This window comes from Balaenoptera musculus, chromosome 18 (genome assembly GCF_009873245.2).
Source record: "Balaenoptera musculus isolate JJ_BM4_2016_0621 chromosome 18, mBalMus1.pri.v3, whole genome shotgun sequence".
NCBI lineage: Eukaryota > Metazoa > Chordata > Mammalia > Artiodactyla > Balaenopteridae > Balaenoptera > Balaenoptera musculus.
The window spans coordinates 22,530,584-22,547,814 of record NC_045802.1 but is presented as its reverse complement, the minus strand read 5'-3'; the positions used below and the strand labels follow the sequence as shown (position 1 = coordinate 22,547,814).

Genomic DNA, 17,231 nt, shown 5'->3' with positions numbered 1-17,231 from the left:
ACTATATCAATATTTCTTTAAATGTAAATGGTTGAAATATACCAATTAAAAGACAGAGGCTGTCAAATGGATTAAAGAAAAAAAAGACCTGACTGTATGTTGTCTATAAAAAACCCACATTAAATACAAAGATACAGGTAGATTAAAAGTAAAGGGATAAGAAAGATACCATGATAATACTAATTAAAAGAAAGCTAGAATAACCACATTATTTCAGGAAAACCAGACTTCAGAACAAGGAAAAGTTATCAGGGATAAAGAGGGGCATTACAAAACAATGAAGGAGTCAAGTCTCCATGAAGACACAACAATCCTTAATATATGTTTTCTTAACAACAGAGCATCAATATATGTGAGCCAAAAACGGACAGAACTCAAATGAGAAATTGATGAATCCACTATTATACTTAAAAGACTTCAACACCGCTCCACCAGTAACTGATGGATCCAGCAGGCAGAAAATCAGTAAAGACAGTTGAACTGAACAGCACCATCAATCAACTGGATCTAACTAACATCTAAAGACTACTTCATCCAACAACAGAATATACCTTCTCAAGCTCACATGGAGAATTCACCAAGATTAAGGGCCATAAAACACACCACAAAATTTTAAAAGAATAGAAAGCATACTAAAAGTACGCTCTCAGACACAAGGGAATTAAACTAAAATTAGTAAGATACCAAATATTTACAGATAAATGAAAAACCCCTAAATAGTTAGAAATTAAACAACACCTCTAAATAATACATTGGTTTCAAAAGTCTCAAAAGAAACTTTTAAATATTTCAAACTAAAAGAACATGAAAAAAGAATTTATCAAAATTCTGGGATACAGCAAAAACACTGCTTAGAAAGAAGAGCGACATAAACCTAAGGCAAGTAGAAGAAAAGAAATAAAAATTAGAGAAGTCAATGAAACTGAAAACAGTAAAACAGAGAAAAATCAACAAAACCAAAGTCTGGTTATTTTATCAATAAAATTGATAAATCTCTAACTGGGCTAACAAATAAAATGAAAGAAGACACAAACCACTAATATCACAAAGGAAAGAGGAGCCACTACTACTGATCCCACGGATATTAAAAGGATAGTAAGGAGTATTATGAACAACTCTATCTCCACAAATTTGATAACTTAGATGAAATGAACCAATTCCTTAAAAGATACAATCTACCAAAACTTACACAAGAAACAAACTGAAAAGGCTTGTATCTATTAAAGAAGTTGAATCAACAATTAATAACCTTCCCAAGCAGAAAGCACAAAGCCCAGATGGTTTCACTGATGAATTCTACCAAATGTTGAATAAAATGACACCAATTGTCCACAATCTCTTTCAGAAAATAGAAACGAGAACAATTCCTTACTCATTCTATGAGGCAAGTCTAATATCAAAATCAGACAAAGACATTACAAGAAAGGAAAATTACAGACCAGTGTCTCATTAACCTTGATACAAAAATCCTTGACAAAATATCAACAAATTGAATGCAATAATATGTAAAAAGAATTATACACGGGCTTCCCTGGTGGCGCAGTGGTTAAGAATCCGCCTGCCAATACAGGGGACACGGGTTCGAGCCCTGGGCCGGGAATATCCCACATGCCACGGAGCAACTAAGCCCGTGTGCCACAACTACTGAGCCTGCTCTCTCGAGCCCGGGTGACACAACTACTGAGCTCACGTGCCACAACTACTGAGGCCCGTGTGCCTAGAGCCCGTGCTCCACAACAAGAGAAGCCACCGCAATGAGAAGCCCACACACCACAAGGAAGAGTAGCCCCTGCTCACCACAACCAGAGAAAGCCCGCGCGCAACAACAAAGACCCAACACAGCCAAAAAAGTAATTTAATTAATTAATTAATTAAAAAAGAAAAAAAGAATTATACACCATGGCCAAATTCCATTTATTCCACATATATAAAGCTGATTTAGTATTCAAAAATCAATTAGAAACATTAACTACTAAAGAAAAAATATCATCATATCAATATATACAGAAAAAGCATTTGACAAAAGCCAACACCAATTCATGATTTAAAAAAAACCACACAAACAAAAAACCTTTGAGGAACCAGAACTAGAGAACTTCCTTAATGTGATAAAGAATATCTACAAAAAACCTACAGCTAACATCATACCTATTGGTGAGAAACTAGATGCTTTCCACCAAATATCATGAACAAGACAAGTCCCTTCTCACCATTCTTATTCAACATTGTTGTGGGAAGTCCTAGCCAATGCAATAAGCAAAGGAAGTGAAAGGTATAAAGACTGAGAAGGAAAACATAAAACTGTCTTTGTTTCCAGAAGACATGACTGTGTACACTTAAAGTCCCTAAAGCAAGGAAAAAATACCTGCAATTAGTAGGCAACTATAGCAAGGTTGCAAGATACAGGTAAAGTCAATTGTTTTTCTATATATCAGCAATGAACAACTGGAATTTAAAATACACCATTTGCATTAGCACCAAAAAAAAAATACTTAGGTATAAATCTAAGAAAATGTGTCTAGACTGTGAGGAAAAACCACAAAATCCTGATGAAAAATCAAAAAGATCTAAATAAATGGAGAGTAACTGCAAGTTCATAGATAGGAAGACTAAATATGGTTAGATGTCGGTTCTTCCCAACTTGATCTTTAGATCCAGTGCAATCCCAATAAAAACCCCAGCAAGTCATTTGTGGACAAATTGATTCTAAAGTCTATATGAAAAGGTAGAAGACCTAGAATAGTAGGCACAATACTGAAGAACAAAGTCAGAAGTTTGACACCCAATTTTAAGACGTACCAAAAAACTATAGAATTCAACACAGTATAGTATCAGCAAAAGAACAGACCAATAGAATGGAATAAAGAGCCCAGAAATAGATCCATACAAATATAGTCAACTGATCTTTGAAAAAGGAGCAAAGAAAATTCAGAGGAAAAAGGACAGTCTTTTCCTGAACACTGGCCTTACACCTTTCACAAAAGTTAACTCAATGGATCACAGGCCTAAAGGTAATACTCAAAACTGTAAAACTTCCTGAAGATAACATAGGAGAAAATCTAGGTCACCATGGGCTTGACAATGAGTTCTTAGATACAACACTAAAAGCACAATCCATTAAAGAAAAAAACTGATGAAGTGGACTTCATTAAAATTTAAAACTTCTGCTCTCTAAGAGACACTGTTAAGAGAATGAAGACAAGCCACAGACTAGGAGAAAATACTTGCAAAACACTTATCTGGTATAGGACTGATATCCAAAACATTCAAAAAACTTTTAAAACTCAACAAAAAGAAAACTGATTTTTTAAATGGGCAAAAGATCTGAAAAGACACCTCACTGAAGAGGATATACAGATGGAAAATAGTATCGTTAGAGAATTACAAATGAAACAGTAAGATGCGACTATACACCTATCAGTGGGACTACAATCCAAAACACTGACACCACCATACGCCTGCAAGGAGACAGGACAACAGGAACTCTGGTTCATTGCTGGTGGGAAGGCAAAATAGTCCAGCCACTTTGGAAGACAGCTGGGCAGTTGCTTACAAAGCTAAGCATAGGCTTTACCGTAAGATCCAGCAATTTCACTACCAGGTATTTTTCCAAATGAGTTGAAATCTGTCCTCAAAACACCTACACATAAATGTTTATAGCAACTTTGTTCATAAGTGCCAAAAACTGGAAGCAATCAAGATGTCCTTCAAAGATGAATGGAAAAAAAAAAAAAAAAAAAGATGAATGGATAAACAAACTGTGGTAAATCTATATGATGGAATACCATTCAGTAATATAAAGAAATATGTTATCAAGTCACAAAAAGACATTGTATATCGCTAAATGAAGGAAACCAGCCTGAAAAGGCTAAAAACAAAACTACAGATTGCCAGAGGTGGGGAGGGGTGGGAAGGGAAGGATGAATATAGGTGGAACAACATTTGCAGGCAGGTGAAACTATTCTGTATGACACTATAATTATGATACGTGACATTACGTATATGGCAAAACCTGCAGAACTGTATGACACGAGTGAACCCTAATGTAAACTATGGATTTCAACTAATAATGATGCATCAGTATTAGTTCATTAATTGTAACAAAATACACCACACAAGATATCAACAATAGAGCAAACTATGGTAAGGAAAATTGTATAAATGGGGGCGGGCAGGGGGAGGACTGTACTTTCTGGCCGATTTTTCTGTAAAACTAAAACTATTCTCAAAAAATGCATACTAAATCAAAAATCCCTTTTATCTACTTTAAGCACTGAGGTTCTATGTGAAATTTTCCTGAGAATATGCATTCTTTTTGGCAAAGATATTTGACAATCAATGGTGTGATAGAATTCTTTAGATTTTGACAAATCATCTTTTAAATGCCATTTTTGTTGCTTGATTATGTGTCCTTGGGCAGGCGCGGTAACCTCTGAGTTTCAGCATCTTTGTGTGTAAAATAAAAAATTACCTTTCTCATAGGTCAACCGGATCTAATTAGATAAATATATGTAAAGCACCTAGCAAAAGCTGCACAGAGTAGGCATGTAAATGGTTGTTCTTTTCTTTCTCCCTCATTTGTCCCCAAATTCTAACTCAGGTAAGGTAGAACACAACCTGTCTCAAACCAGTATTTCTCAAACAAAGGTACGCATACCCTAAAGGTACATGCAACCATTAAATAAACACCTTGTGTCTTCCTGGAGCTCAATTTAAAATCTGGGGGGAAAAAGCTATATAACTGGTAACTTAAAACACTGTTATACCAAAATAACGTTGCTACAGTATTTGCACTATATTTCAAGAAGCAACATAAGACTGTGCTTTCATTAGACTTTTGGTCACACTCTCAGACTTCCAGGGCCACTTCTCCACCATCTTCAGCTGTTTGGGGTGTATCTCAAACTTCTCCACTGAAGCACTGACTTTCCTTTCTAGTTTTCATTATGCTACTAAACACAAGTTCATTTTCTTCTCAATGCCAGTGCCATGTCAACAGTTTAGCTCCTAAGGGCCTGGCTCCTCTTAAATTACTAAGGACAACCTGAAAAATAACATTTTACATTACACAAGCCATTTAATATGGAATTTATAGTTATGTGACTCAGAATTAAGCAATAATTGAAATGAAGATGGTACTTTTTTGATTGCTTTCTCAAGGTCTTAGCTATTACCTTGAGCCAATTTTTTTCTTTTCCTCTGAACTGTGCACATTAGTCTGTACTGGCCTAATTGTTTGAAACAAAATTTTTTGCATATCACTTTGTAACTCTTTTGTCCAAGAGAATCTTGTAAAATTAAGCACCTGACTGGCTAAATACGTAAACAAAATGGTATGAGTCACAGGGCTAAACACAGGCTGAGCGTGTACTGTGTTGGTTCAGTGTCACACATTAAGAAGAATAATAAACTGAAGCATGTTCAGAGAGCTACAAAACTCTTAAGGATTTCAAAACCATGCTACATGAATAAGAGCAAAAAAAAAAAATGGAGGTGTGCTTAATCTGTGGCGGCGGGGGGGGGGAACTTGCGCTTGGAATTGATGGAGTATAACAGCCATCTTAAGATACCTGAAGGCTATCATATTTGAAGGGCATCAGACTCGCTCTATGTTGTCCAGAACTAGGACTAACATGATGAGGAAATAAAGTACAGTTAAGTATAAATCTCTGAGCCTGGAGTCAAGAGACTTGAATCCTACAGCAGACCTTTAATAAACTATGTGATATTAGAAATACATGTATTGTTCCCAGATATCGATTATCTTGCATGTAAAATTTTATGTATTTTATTTTACAGATAAGTATGCTAACCTACCTAATTTCTAAGGTAATTTTCAAATAAAAAATGACATGGAAGCATATTCTGGGTCAACTTCTTACCATCAGAGCATCCCTGAACATGGAATCAGCTACCTCACTGACGTAGTGAGTGCTGTCACTAGATCACAGCAATATGATCATTTGCTCTGCATAAAGGCAAATGCAGACTAGACAGCAAACTGTTTTAAATAAAAGCCAAATGTCCAGGAGCTGATGTCCTTATAAAAAGAATCAAAAAGATAGGATGGAAGGTTACTGTGTTTTCTATATTGCCATCTATTGAGTAAATTATACTAGTAATGTAATTCTAGAGAAAGAATTCTAAATCATTTTTCTAGCTCACCTGTACTGAATACTGCATTTTCCTTTGTTTCTAGATATACTACATATTATGCTAACACTCGATTCTTTGAACCTACTTAATATACCTTACAGAATAACAGTATAACTTTGTCTGAACAATTTTATATACTAGCCAACAATATTATTTCTTAATCCTTAATATAACAGATTCCCGAGTTACAGTGTAAGTGAATGTTTATAAAACTCAAATTTCTCAAACCGAAGTTAAAATTACTCAGTACAGCTACTGTTTTCTAAATTCTAGGTTTCATTTAACAAAAACAGGCATACACAGCAAACATGAAGCCAGGCAATAACCTCAAAGAATCTGTACTCAACTTTCCATTCAAAGTACAATATTTTAACAGTTCTCAGGGCTTAAGAAATACTAAATTAAATATGGATCATAAACATTAAAGAGAGCAAGGGTAGGAGATGCCACGGAATATATTCAGGCCAGGTACCAAAAGGGTACAATGTCTGAAGATATTTGTTTCTAAATGTACTCCAAAGTCATACAAAAACAAATTAGTGGTTTATCCATTGCTCTTCTCTGGGAGAGATTTTTAAGAAAAATTATTTTCCTAATTCTACATCTGTCTGAAAATCAAAGGATATCTGTTGCAGTTTACTTTATCATCAGACATTGCACTGAACACGTTTTGAACATTTTTCTACCTATGCCATACCTTACCTCTTGAGTAGAGATCCCTTTGATCGTAATTCCTGAAAACTCCGATGCACCCTTCAAAGTTCCCTAACGTTTTTTTACTGCAGTGATCTAATTACTTTAGATGTACATTTAGTGGGAAAAAACTTTAAAGGGCACCTATGTGCTTATTTTGGAAACACAAATCTTTCACATTTCAGGACTACGTTAATGTGAATTTTTTTAAATGGGAAATAAAAATACCTGAATTTTTAAAAATCAAGAAATCGCTTAGGACATCTAGGCACTGACATTTTGCTCAATTGTTTCAATACAGCAAAATACAGTAAGATCTGTGCACTTATTTACAATAAGCTACAAGGTCAGTACTTTGCAGTCACACTGCTTATGTGACATTTACCTTTTTTAAAACAGAAGCTATGTTAAAAAACTGTTTCCTCACTAAGGAACAAAACAAAACTTTTTCCTATAGCTAATCCCATGAATCATGGTGAAACAATAAGCCTACATTCTTACACCTCGGAGATAAAGCCATGTTCAACATTCTGTAATGTTTTTATTTTGAAGCTATTGACAGTGTAGGGAAAAGTCCATGTAATGAAAATTATTTAAAACTCTCATTTCACCATTATTTTTACAATATGTTTGAAATTTCCAGTGCAAGATTTTTATTTAACCCCCCAATCCTACCCTTCTATACACATACAGTTAAGGCTTATAAATTTTTTTGTATTCAAGGAAAATACAGCCTTCCATCTTCCATAGAAATACATTATGTCTGTAAACCTTTTAATAGCTTTAACTCTAAAAAAAAAATTTTATCCACAGAATCTTTACTCATCTTTCCCAAACTTACCAGACTAATAAAGCCAAGAATTTTAGCTCCTCTCCCGCCCCCACCCCAAATACAGTAGCTATTCTAAATCATAATTTCCTTTTATAATTCTCATTTTTCAGAGTATAATTTCTTCAGGGAGCCAAATTCTTTCATTTTAATCCACAAATTGTCATTAATCAAACTTTATTTCTTGCCTAGGACCCTATCATAATGTTCATTTTTAATTTTAGGAGTCCACTTCTTATGAGTTTTCTTCAAATCAAAAAGGGAAATCTCCTCTTGCTTCTAGGAGACTCTGCATAGGAAAGCTAAATTGTTCCAGTGGCTTTGATTAAGTTTACGTAGATATAAAGACAAGAATCATTAAAACCCAATTTTATCCTTTTCCATGTTGTTTTGATAAGGTTAAAAGCAAGAGACTCTAAGATTTCCCCTTCTACAATTATTTGTTCAAGGAGAACACTAAAATATAAAACATTTTCTTCTCCTATTAACAGCACCCACAAATTGGGTAGTTCTCCAATCAGCCGTTACTTTCAAATATTCTTTTTCTGAATAGAGGAACTGTCTTTTGTATGCTATTTTGTAAGGGTCTTTGCTTATCAAGATCTCACTTTAAAAGATTTGACCATATTACTCCTGATACTTATGATAGTAACTCGAGTTTTAATGGTTTGCAAAATTGGCATACAAAAACGGCATCTAAAAAAATCCAATTCTGGAAACAAAGCTAAGATGAAGCTAATCAGGAAAATGCAAAAATAGACTAAACAGATCACCTATTTCCTACATTTGGCACTGGGTGACCCAATGAGAATCATTTTAATTCAACAGTTTAAAATGATTTTTTTTCTCAAAAAAGTTTAACATATACAAGGATAGGATATATATTCAGAAATACTTAGAGAAAGACACATAAAATTAAAATACACTTAAAAATACTGTTGTAGTTTCCATTTTCTACTCCTGAAAGAAAAATAAGCCATTTATCAGTAAGTGCATTTTTTTATGGAGAAAATATTTATTAGTTTTTCAAATGATCACATAATACAAATATTACACAATTAGTCATTCTAGAAAAAAATTAGCTTATAGTAATATCCATAAAATAAACACTGAAAAATATAGGATTGCATATTGTGACACGAAATATTTAAAAATCTGAAAGGAAAATGTATCAAAATAAAAGTTTAAACACATCAGTTCACATTAATATACATAAAGTTTCACTTTTAAATAGCTTTTAGTGGCATGAGATGAATAGAAATGCACTTACATTTCTTTTGCACACTTTAAGGAACAAAGCTAAAATTTAATCAAAGCATGAGATTAATGGGATTAAGAGTTTAAATCACTTCTTCAAAACTGAAACAAAAGGCTAATAACCTCACAGGCCATAAACTCGTTTGTATTGTGGTTCAAAGAGTTCAACTAAATTTCCAAGCAAATCTCACTTTCAGTTCCCTGAGTTCTTTCTAAAATGTTGAGTGAGTAGTTGTTTTTTAATTTATATGTGTTTGTAACAACTATCTTATTAACTTTTAACAAAAACAAATCAAGAGTAAAAAGCTGTAATTGTTTATGGGAATTCAGAGCTCTCTAGGGAAATTTTAGCTCAAATTGATCTTTTAAACTTACTTTTAAGTACTGTACATACAAAAGTTTATTTATAATAAATGAGGGGAAAACAGGTCTCACAAATAGCCGAGAAAGACTAAAGGCCAGGTTATAATCTAGCAAATGTGGTTTCCAAAACCTTTAAGATTCCTAAGACATTTAGATGCTTCCATATTATTATCTCTAGAATTTCTATTCTTAAAATTTATACCAAATAAAACAAACTGGCAGCATTGCATAACTTTTAAAAACTTCTTTAACAGCTTTTGACTGACCAGTTAAATAGATACCAAAAAGAGAAATAAAACATTTTGATCACTACTGCCATCAATTTATCGACAGTATGGATAACTATCTTGCAACACTTATTCACACACAGAGGCTTATCCTACTACTACTAATTGCTTTTGCTCTATAAAATATCTCTTTTTTTCAGTATCATTCAACTTTAGAATGCCTGCAATGCAGAACGATACCTCAAGTTTAACAGGTATTTACTACTTTAGAAGACTGAACTCAAAGACATCTCTACTCCTATACTGGAATCTTTGTTGACTTGACAAATAAGAATAAGGCTCAAGACTAGAAAAAGTTAAAAAAGTGCATCCTAATATTAAAAGTAATTTGGGAATAATTAAGAAGTTCACCCTTTATATTTCCTAGTTCCTTTCAGTGTCAGGCAACAAAAGACAGTTTCATTACGTTTTTTCGATCTCCCAGACTACTAAAAAAAAGTTTGCCTGCTTCATTAAGGTGATTTTCAATCCCACAAATCTTTTAAGTGAAACAGATACAGAGAGCTGCTTTTTAAAGAAAGGTGTCTCTCATGCTTCCTCTATTTCAGTCTTCTGAATAAAAAGGAATATTTTCATGGCCATGTAAAATTCCAATCTGAAAAAATTACGTCATTATTTGAGCCTTTCCGTTTCCAGACCAAGAGTACACCAGAGTAAATCTTAAAGTTTATCAATGACAAGATCAGGTGGCTCTCTCATCCTTGTGTCTTCTAGATATAATGCATGGCTCCGTTCACCACTGCCTTCCAAACTGCAGCTGCTGCATGTGTGACAGATATCATCCATGAAGGCTCTGCTAGAAGAGTTCCTTTTGCTGAAGTATGATGTTTACCAGTTGAAAGAAATCTGGGCAATTAGAGAACAAATAAACCGGTCTCCCATTATCAAGATACCTGGAGTCACAGAAGGGATCCACCAAGGAGAAATGAAAACCTGCCAAAGGCACCAACTTCACATTCTACCCACTGTAGGTGATAAGAACTTCCTGGAATCAAATCCTACCCTTGGCATCAAAGAAACTAAGAGAAAACCATCTTAATGCCATGGGGAAAATCTAGGACAAGGCTCTTTTGCCACACATAACATTATTCCTACAGACTGGAAAACTACTTGTGAGTATATTTAACATAGCTTTCAGGGATGTTATATCCTGAAACTCATTCTCATTAATATTTATCTTATTAAAGAATGAAGCCCAGACTTGACAGTAAAACCATAATGGTACTATCATTGCATCTTGTTTAAAGATCTACTTAATCTGAAGTCCTAAAGTTCAAGGTAGGAAAAAGAGCAAAAAGTTCTCACTAACAGGGTAGGATAACACCTGGACATCAGACTGTGTAAATTAGGAGAATTCAGATGCCCAGCTTGCCCAAAGACGAAATAAAGAAACTTCTTAAATACTGGAATATAAAAGAGCACTTAGAAGTACACTAATACCAGTAAAGGCTAAAATGGGCAAATATTTCCTTTTAAAAATTCCTGTGGACTACACAGGCATTCACCAAATCAAGTGCCCCCAAATCACCCACTGCTTTAATTATCTGGAGAGAAAATTAAAATAAATTTTAGGTCCCTTTTCTGAACGGGCACTAGTTAGCATTCTTAGAAAAACAAACAGATTGCAGCCCCACTTGGTTCTTATATGAAACCAAGGAGTTTAACAGTAGAATTAAATGGGCAATGGAAGGACACTCCAATCTATAAATAAACCCAAGTAAATAATGGAAAGCACCCACTTGTTTATTATCCTTTCCCAACTCTCTCCAGAAGCTGGATATTCTGCCTCCAAGGGTTCAGTGGAGAAAGTGGACCCCTGACGTCAAAAGCTCTCCGTGGTCTTGGCTGTATCTGTGGTTCTAGGATCACTCCTTGCACCTCTGGTAGGAGAGAAGCACTGAAATAGAGAGCTGAATATAATAGATTTAAGAAAAAATTCTTATTAAGAAATTACATTCTCTGGTCATTTGAGCTTGTAATGACTTATCCTCAGGATAAAAAGGAGCTACCTTTGGGCATACTTTCCTTAGTGCCTTCTTAATTTGAATTTTAGAAGTCTGTCACCACAAATGATTCATTCCTCAGTAACTATTATTAAGAAGGGACCTATCCTGGTCTAAGCCGTAACACGTTCTGTGACAAACCACTCAACTTCAAGTGGAAGACCAAATCAAAAAATGATAAATTAGGACTGGAAAACAAGATCAGTTGTTTTAAAGGGACAGGGAAAGGCACTCGACCTCAGATATATCAAAGAAGTCCCAATTAATTCTTCTGTCAAAGAGAAGAAGACGGATTGAAAAGTAGAAACAGAATAATCAAGCATATTAACAGGAATACCAATAAACCTTGGGAATTGTCTAAGAAGCTGAATTTGTTCTCAGTTTTTAAGTTTTCAGTAATTTAAAGAATTAGTCAGACTACAGTCCCATATTATAGCAATATAAAACTAAACCTGAATTTTATCAAGCTATGACTACTGTCACTGAAAAAGATTTATTCTTCAAGCACTCATATTTAAAAGCGGGAGGGCAGAACTGTGGATACAGGCAATACAGACTAACAATCTTTTACAAACGTATGATCATTTGGTTTTGGGTCAAGAAGGACCAGGAAATAATCATTAATGGCTACAATGCAGAAATTAAAGCAGTAAGATATACCCAAATAATAGATGATGATAAAGACACTGGAAAATAGTTTACTTTATTATAGCAATTAGGTAACTAAGAGAAGGAAGTTCAAAGGACACAGCATCTGAGCAAGGAAAAGCTGAAAGGAGAACAAGACAGACAGATAGGTATTTAAAGTTATAGGGACTGCAGGATAAATTTTAACAGTAGAAAACAGATCAATTATACTTTGTGGTACAGAGTGATACATGCCTATTAAATTTCAGATCTTACTCTAAACAGAAAGGTGCTGCATATTCCTGCCGGATGGGACATAGGCAGTCACACTATCTGACTTCAGGGACATGTTATATTTTGGGATAAATTAAGTAAAAATGCTATCAAATAATCGCTCTCTCACACCAACTCGTCATCACAAGGGTTCCTTACCTGTTAGTGGAACGAGGATTGTGCTCTCTTGTTCTCTATCAACCAACCAACAAAGGTTATAGTCTCAGCACTAAGAAGGTGGCAACCAACCAAAGTTAGTTTTTAATGCCTTCATTTCCTCCTGGCTCTGCCGGCCAGTTTGGAAATATGCCAGCAGCTGAAAAGGAATGGTTATTCCATTACCTAACAACAGTTAGACTAAATGTTTTTTTTAAAGCCTGAAGATGAAGGAATGAGCTAATAACCCTTCTGTACTTTAGGAATATATTCAAGTCTCTACAAGTGAAAAATGTAAACAGTTTGGACTAAGAAAAGAAAACCTACAAATTTAACCATCAAATCTGTAATTTCAAGAATTTAAAGAAAGCAATGAAAAAACAAATCTAAAGAAGTCAAGGGGGTGAAACTGCCATCTAACATGAGGTATCAAATAAATAACTACAAAAGTTATGAGCCTATGTGGCGGCTATTTTCCATTATAAGTTTCCAATAGATTTTAAATCCTGAAGTCTTTAAACAGTATTCTACAGTATAATCACATTGAGGAGGAACATGAGGGATGACAAGAGGAAAGGAGCACAAAAAAGAAAAAGATCTGAATACTGAATATCTCAAGAAACACAATCTAACTAGGTATTTGCAAGGGTCCAAAAATCACAAATAGAATAGCAAAGTATTCCACAGCTGGAGTTCTTAAGAGGTGGCTTTTTAACAGATGAGAAAGAGCTTAAAATTGATACATCAGAGCTATTTTATTTATTTTCATTGGACCTATACAGTGGAAACAGGTGCTAGAAAAGTGCCTTTAAAATTATTAAACAATCATCCTCCAGCCTTTTCTAATCAATTTCCTTGACAAATCATTCTTTTTCATATCTAATAATATTTCAATATAAACCGTGAAAATTATTAAAGACTCCCAAATGAACGAGATCTAAGTAAAACTTAACTACTTTGATTAAGATACAGTTTAAAATATATTCAGAAACTATAAACAAGATATGATTTTCCAAATTTCCCAGTTTTCCTTCATTTCTTAAATACTAATTAGTAACAATATGTCTGATTGAAAATACAGGCAAAAGGGGAGCATTCCATTATGGAACAGAATTACTTGGTAATTTAAGTTCAGAAGCCCACTTCACTTTGAAAATGAAAAACAACTCCCAAGAAATCGTATCTTGCTCAGATTAATAATGGTCTAAATTTACAATTTCTCCTTCAGTAGGAGCTCCAAACCCTTGATTTATTTACCAGACCCCACAGAGTATATAAATTAAAAATGCAACAAACTTAGATTAAAAAAAAAAAAATGTCCTTAGGTTAGGTTATAGGGTAAATTAAATATGAGAGTTGGCTGGAGAAATAATAGATCCACTTATAAACTTCTCCCAAGTCAGATTACTTTCAGGATATAACTTCTTTGTTTTGCCTGAAGTATGCCAAAACTTGTGGATTCAACATATTCATACTCAAAAAAAAATTAAACAAATTTCCCTAAATAGAAATTATTTTGAATCATTGAGGAGAGCTGCATCTCTCTTGCTTCAGGAGTTCATAATCTATGAAGACTGTGGATTAGATAGTGTATCATATCACTTATGTAGAAAAACGTAAAGGCACTTTCAAAATGAGATCATTATTCAAACAAGAAAGGACAGCCTTTGCAAGACTACTACTGATGGAGGCTCACAAGAATGACATAGTAGGACCTATCCTAATTCTGTTTCAGTATACAGCATTCTTCTATGTGATGTTTCAAGAAGGAAAAAAGAAATTACTCCACTGCAGGGCTGCATTTCAAGCACTAAAGAAGAAATTCCAAACCAAAGCTAATAAAATCAGCAATGCTGAAATGCCACAAAGGAACTCAAACAAGGTGTTAGAAGGTCTATTCATTTACGATTTTAATATTTTCCATTAATACTTAAAAGTTTAAAGATTCTTACTGAAAATCAAGTCACATTCAAATCAGAAACAATCTAAGTATTTTATATATAAATACCACTCTGAGAAATTCTCCTGAAATGTACAAACTAGACTATGTGCGATATTTGTTCCCAATACTAAATTACTAAATGAGCATATACTGTTTATTACTTTTAAGCATTTCTAATATCAATGAAAGAGGGAAAGCTACACCTGATCATTTTTAAGCAATGAAATAGAAGGTAACACACTTCTACAAAGACTATGATTTCTATTCACTTGTGTTATAGAAGACCAATCTGAAGTCGAAATTACTAAATTATAGATTTACAGATTATTTATAAAACAAAACATTCTACTACTCCAAACTGGGAGCAGGACACAGTAATATCTTTTTCTTATTCATCTTTTATCATTCACTGTTACTAGTTGTAAGGCACTTCTAGAAAGAATAAGAATTTCCCACAAATCCCTCCAAGTGTCCAGATCAGCCCCAGATGGCATTAAGAAGAAAATGAAAGAACATCCCTAAGAGAAGCAGTGAGTCTTTGCATCTCCAGCCCCTAGACTACACACTGAATTAAATAAATTCAGTAAACGTTTTACAAATGAACGAAGTCTACTGGTCAAAAAACAAAAAGTAAGAATTTTGTCAAGTGGCTGGTACCTAAAGTTAAACTTTCTTATCCTAAAGGAAATAAAAACTATCGAAAGTGTATTAGTTTCATGGATTCTCTTTTGGGGGTCATCAGCTTCTAGGATTAATTTCTAAGTATGATCAGCAGAAACGTCAAAGGTATTATCCTGAGGTGACACAAATTTTAGCTAAATTACAACACCCATTATAGATTTTCTAATGTTGTTTTCCAGACCTAAAATTAGTAAAAAAAAAACAAAAACAAAAACAAAAAAAACCGGATATTGCCAGAACATCCAATTTCAATTTTTCAATTTTAAAAAGTGAGAGATCTTGTCAAGAAGCAGACAGACAAACAAAGCCCAGCTTGCTTAGAATTAATTAGCCACAGTACTGTATTGACTCTGGAGGAAAAGGTTCTATCTAAACCACAACCTTGTATATATTGTCAAACGGGATACACCTTATAAACACTAAAATAAACACAATATTAGATTGTTTTAAGAAATATCTAACCAAATTCCAAGATTTACCAATATATTTTCTCTTCATCCTTTTGGAAAAGATACTATCCCGAAATATTATTGGGATTCAAGTTACTCCACTAGGTTTAAATGTCAAGTGTTTGTTAAAAGATAGAAAAGAAAAAAATAGCTAATCCAATTGTGCCCTCATGTTCCACTGACTATAAGATGAGGAAGTAAAACAGGTAAAAAAAAGAAAATGCACAATACATTTTTAGAGTAGTTAATGCTCTATAGAATAAAATATAAAAGGCAATCATAAAAATATATATCGACTATAAAAAAAAATTCAGAATCAAGTTGCCTTTAAAAAGGCAACTTCAGGGTCAAGATGACTAAACACAGAAACATTTAAACTGACCACTGCCTCCTTTGAATGAAAAAGGCTCCATTCTTTGAAACAAAGAAAACCTTAGTGAACATAATTTTATGTTAAAATTAATGGAAGTATTTTGAGAAACAGTATTTACATAGTCTTAAAATATCTCCCCAAAGACACTTATTATTTACAAAGGGAAAAAGAGTAAATCAACAGTGTAGAAACCTGGCAGTCACCTCCTTAACCAAATTATCTTTTATCGCCACCAGTAATGGACAAATCGGTATCATGTAACTCCTGATATAATGCACTGATACAGACATAACATCACTTCAGTGGAATCTTTTCCAAAAATATATAATTCTCAATCTGACCATGAGAGAACATCAGACACACAAGTTAAGTAATATTCAAACTAGCTAGTACTCTTCAAAATTGTCAAGGTTACAAAAGGCAAAGAGAATGAAGAACTAGCCCAGATTGAAGGAGGCTAAAGAGACATGACAATTAAGTACACTGAAATTCCAGATAGGATCCTGGACCAAAAAAAGATGATTTAATGGACAATGGTCAAAATGCAAATAAGTTTACAGATTGGTTAGTATTAATGTTAATTCCTGATTTCTATATTTGTCCTATGAATATTAGGAAAAGCTGGGTGAAGGTATATGGGAACTCTGTACTATTTTTGCAACTTTTTGTTAAGTCTAAATTTATTTTAAAATAAAGTTAAAAATATAAAACAAAAGGTTCTGAATAATGTGACGTACCTATGGAATGTTCATTGAGAAGAAATATAAATCTACAATTTTTATTGATAGAAAGTTCACTCTGATCTTTCTTTAAAAACTAATTCTAGTGGAAATGACAGACAGCATTATGTTCTGTACTAATATCAGAAAAGTAATCGGATGGTGACAGTCTTGCTTATGCTTTTTAATTTCTTTGATAAATAGTTCTCTATACGGAGAACTTTAATTCAGAAGAAAAGTATGAGAGATCAAAAAATATCTTCTCTCCTACAAAGAGAAAAACTGAATTATGTTTATGTTAAACTAGCATGGAAATTAACTTTAGACTAAAGCAAACATATAATAGAGTAAGTGGCTAAAAAACCAGAAGTCTTCAAATATAAATTACCATGTATGTATACACACTACTATGTGTAAAATAGT

General features: G+C 33.6%; 1 protein-coding gene across 3 annotated transcripts in view; it reads right to left on the bottom strand.

Moving 5' to 3' along the window:
• The window catches only part of TSC22D1 (TSC22 domain family member 1), a 127,505-nt gene that overhangs the window by 84,976 nt on the left and 25,298 nt on the right, over positions 1-17,231 (bottom strand). Inside the window, exons 3-4 of one of the 3 annotated variants that reach the window (XR_005017166.1) lie at positions 11,325-11,495; positions 8,749-10,431 (exon numbers count right to left, since the gene is read on the bottom strand). The exons of 1 other annotated variant lie outside the window; for it this stretch is intronic. Coding sequence is in view for 1 of the 2 variants with exons in the window: in XM_036831261.1 (XP_036687156.1) it covers positions 11,408-11,495 (88 nt within the window). In the remaining variant the exon portion in view is untranslated. Of the gene's footprint in view, positions 1-8,748; positions 10,432-11,323; positions 11,496-17,231 lie in introns of those variants that run through there. One more of the 3 variants, XM_036831261.1, reaches the window with a different exon arrangement.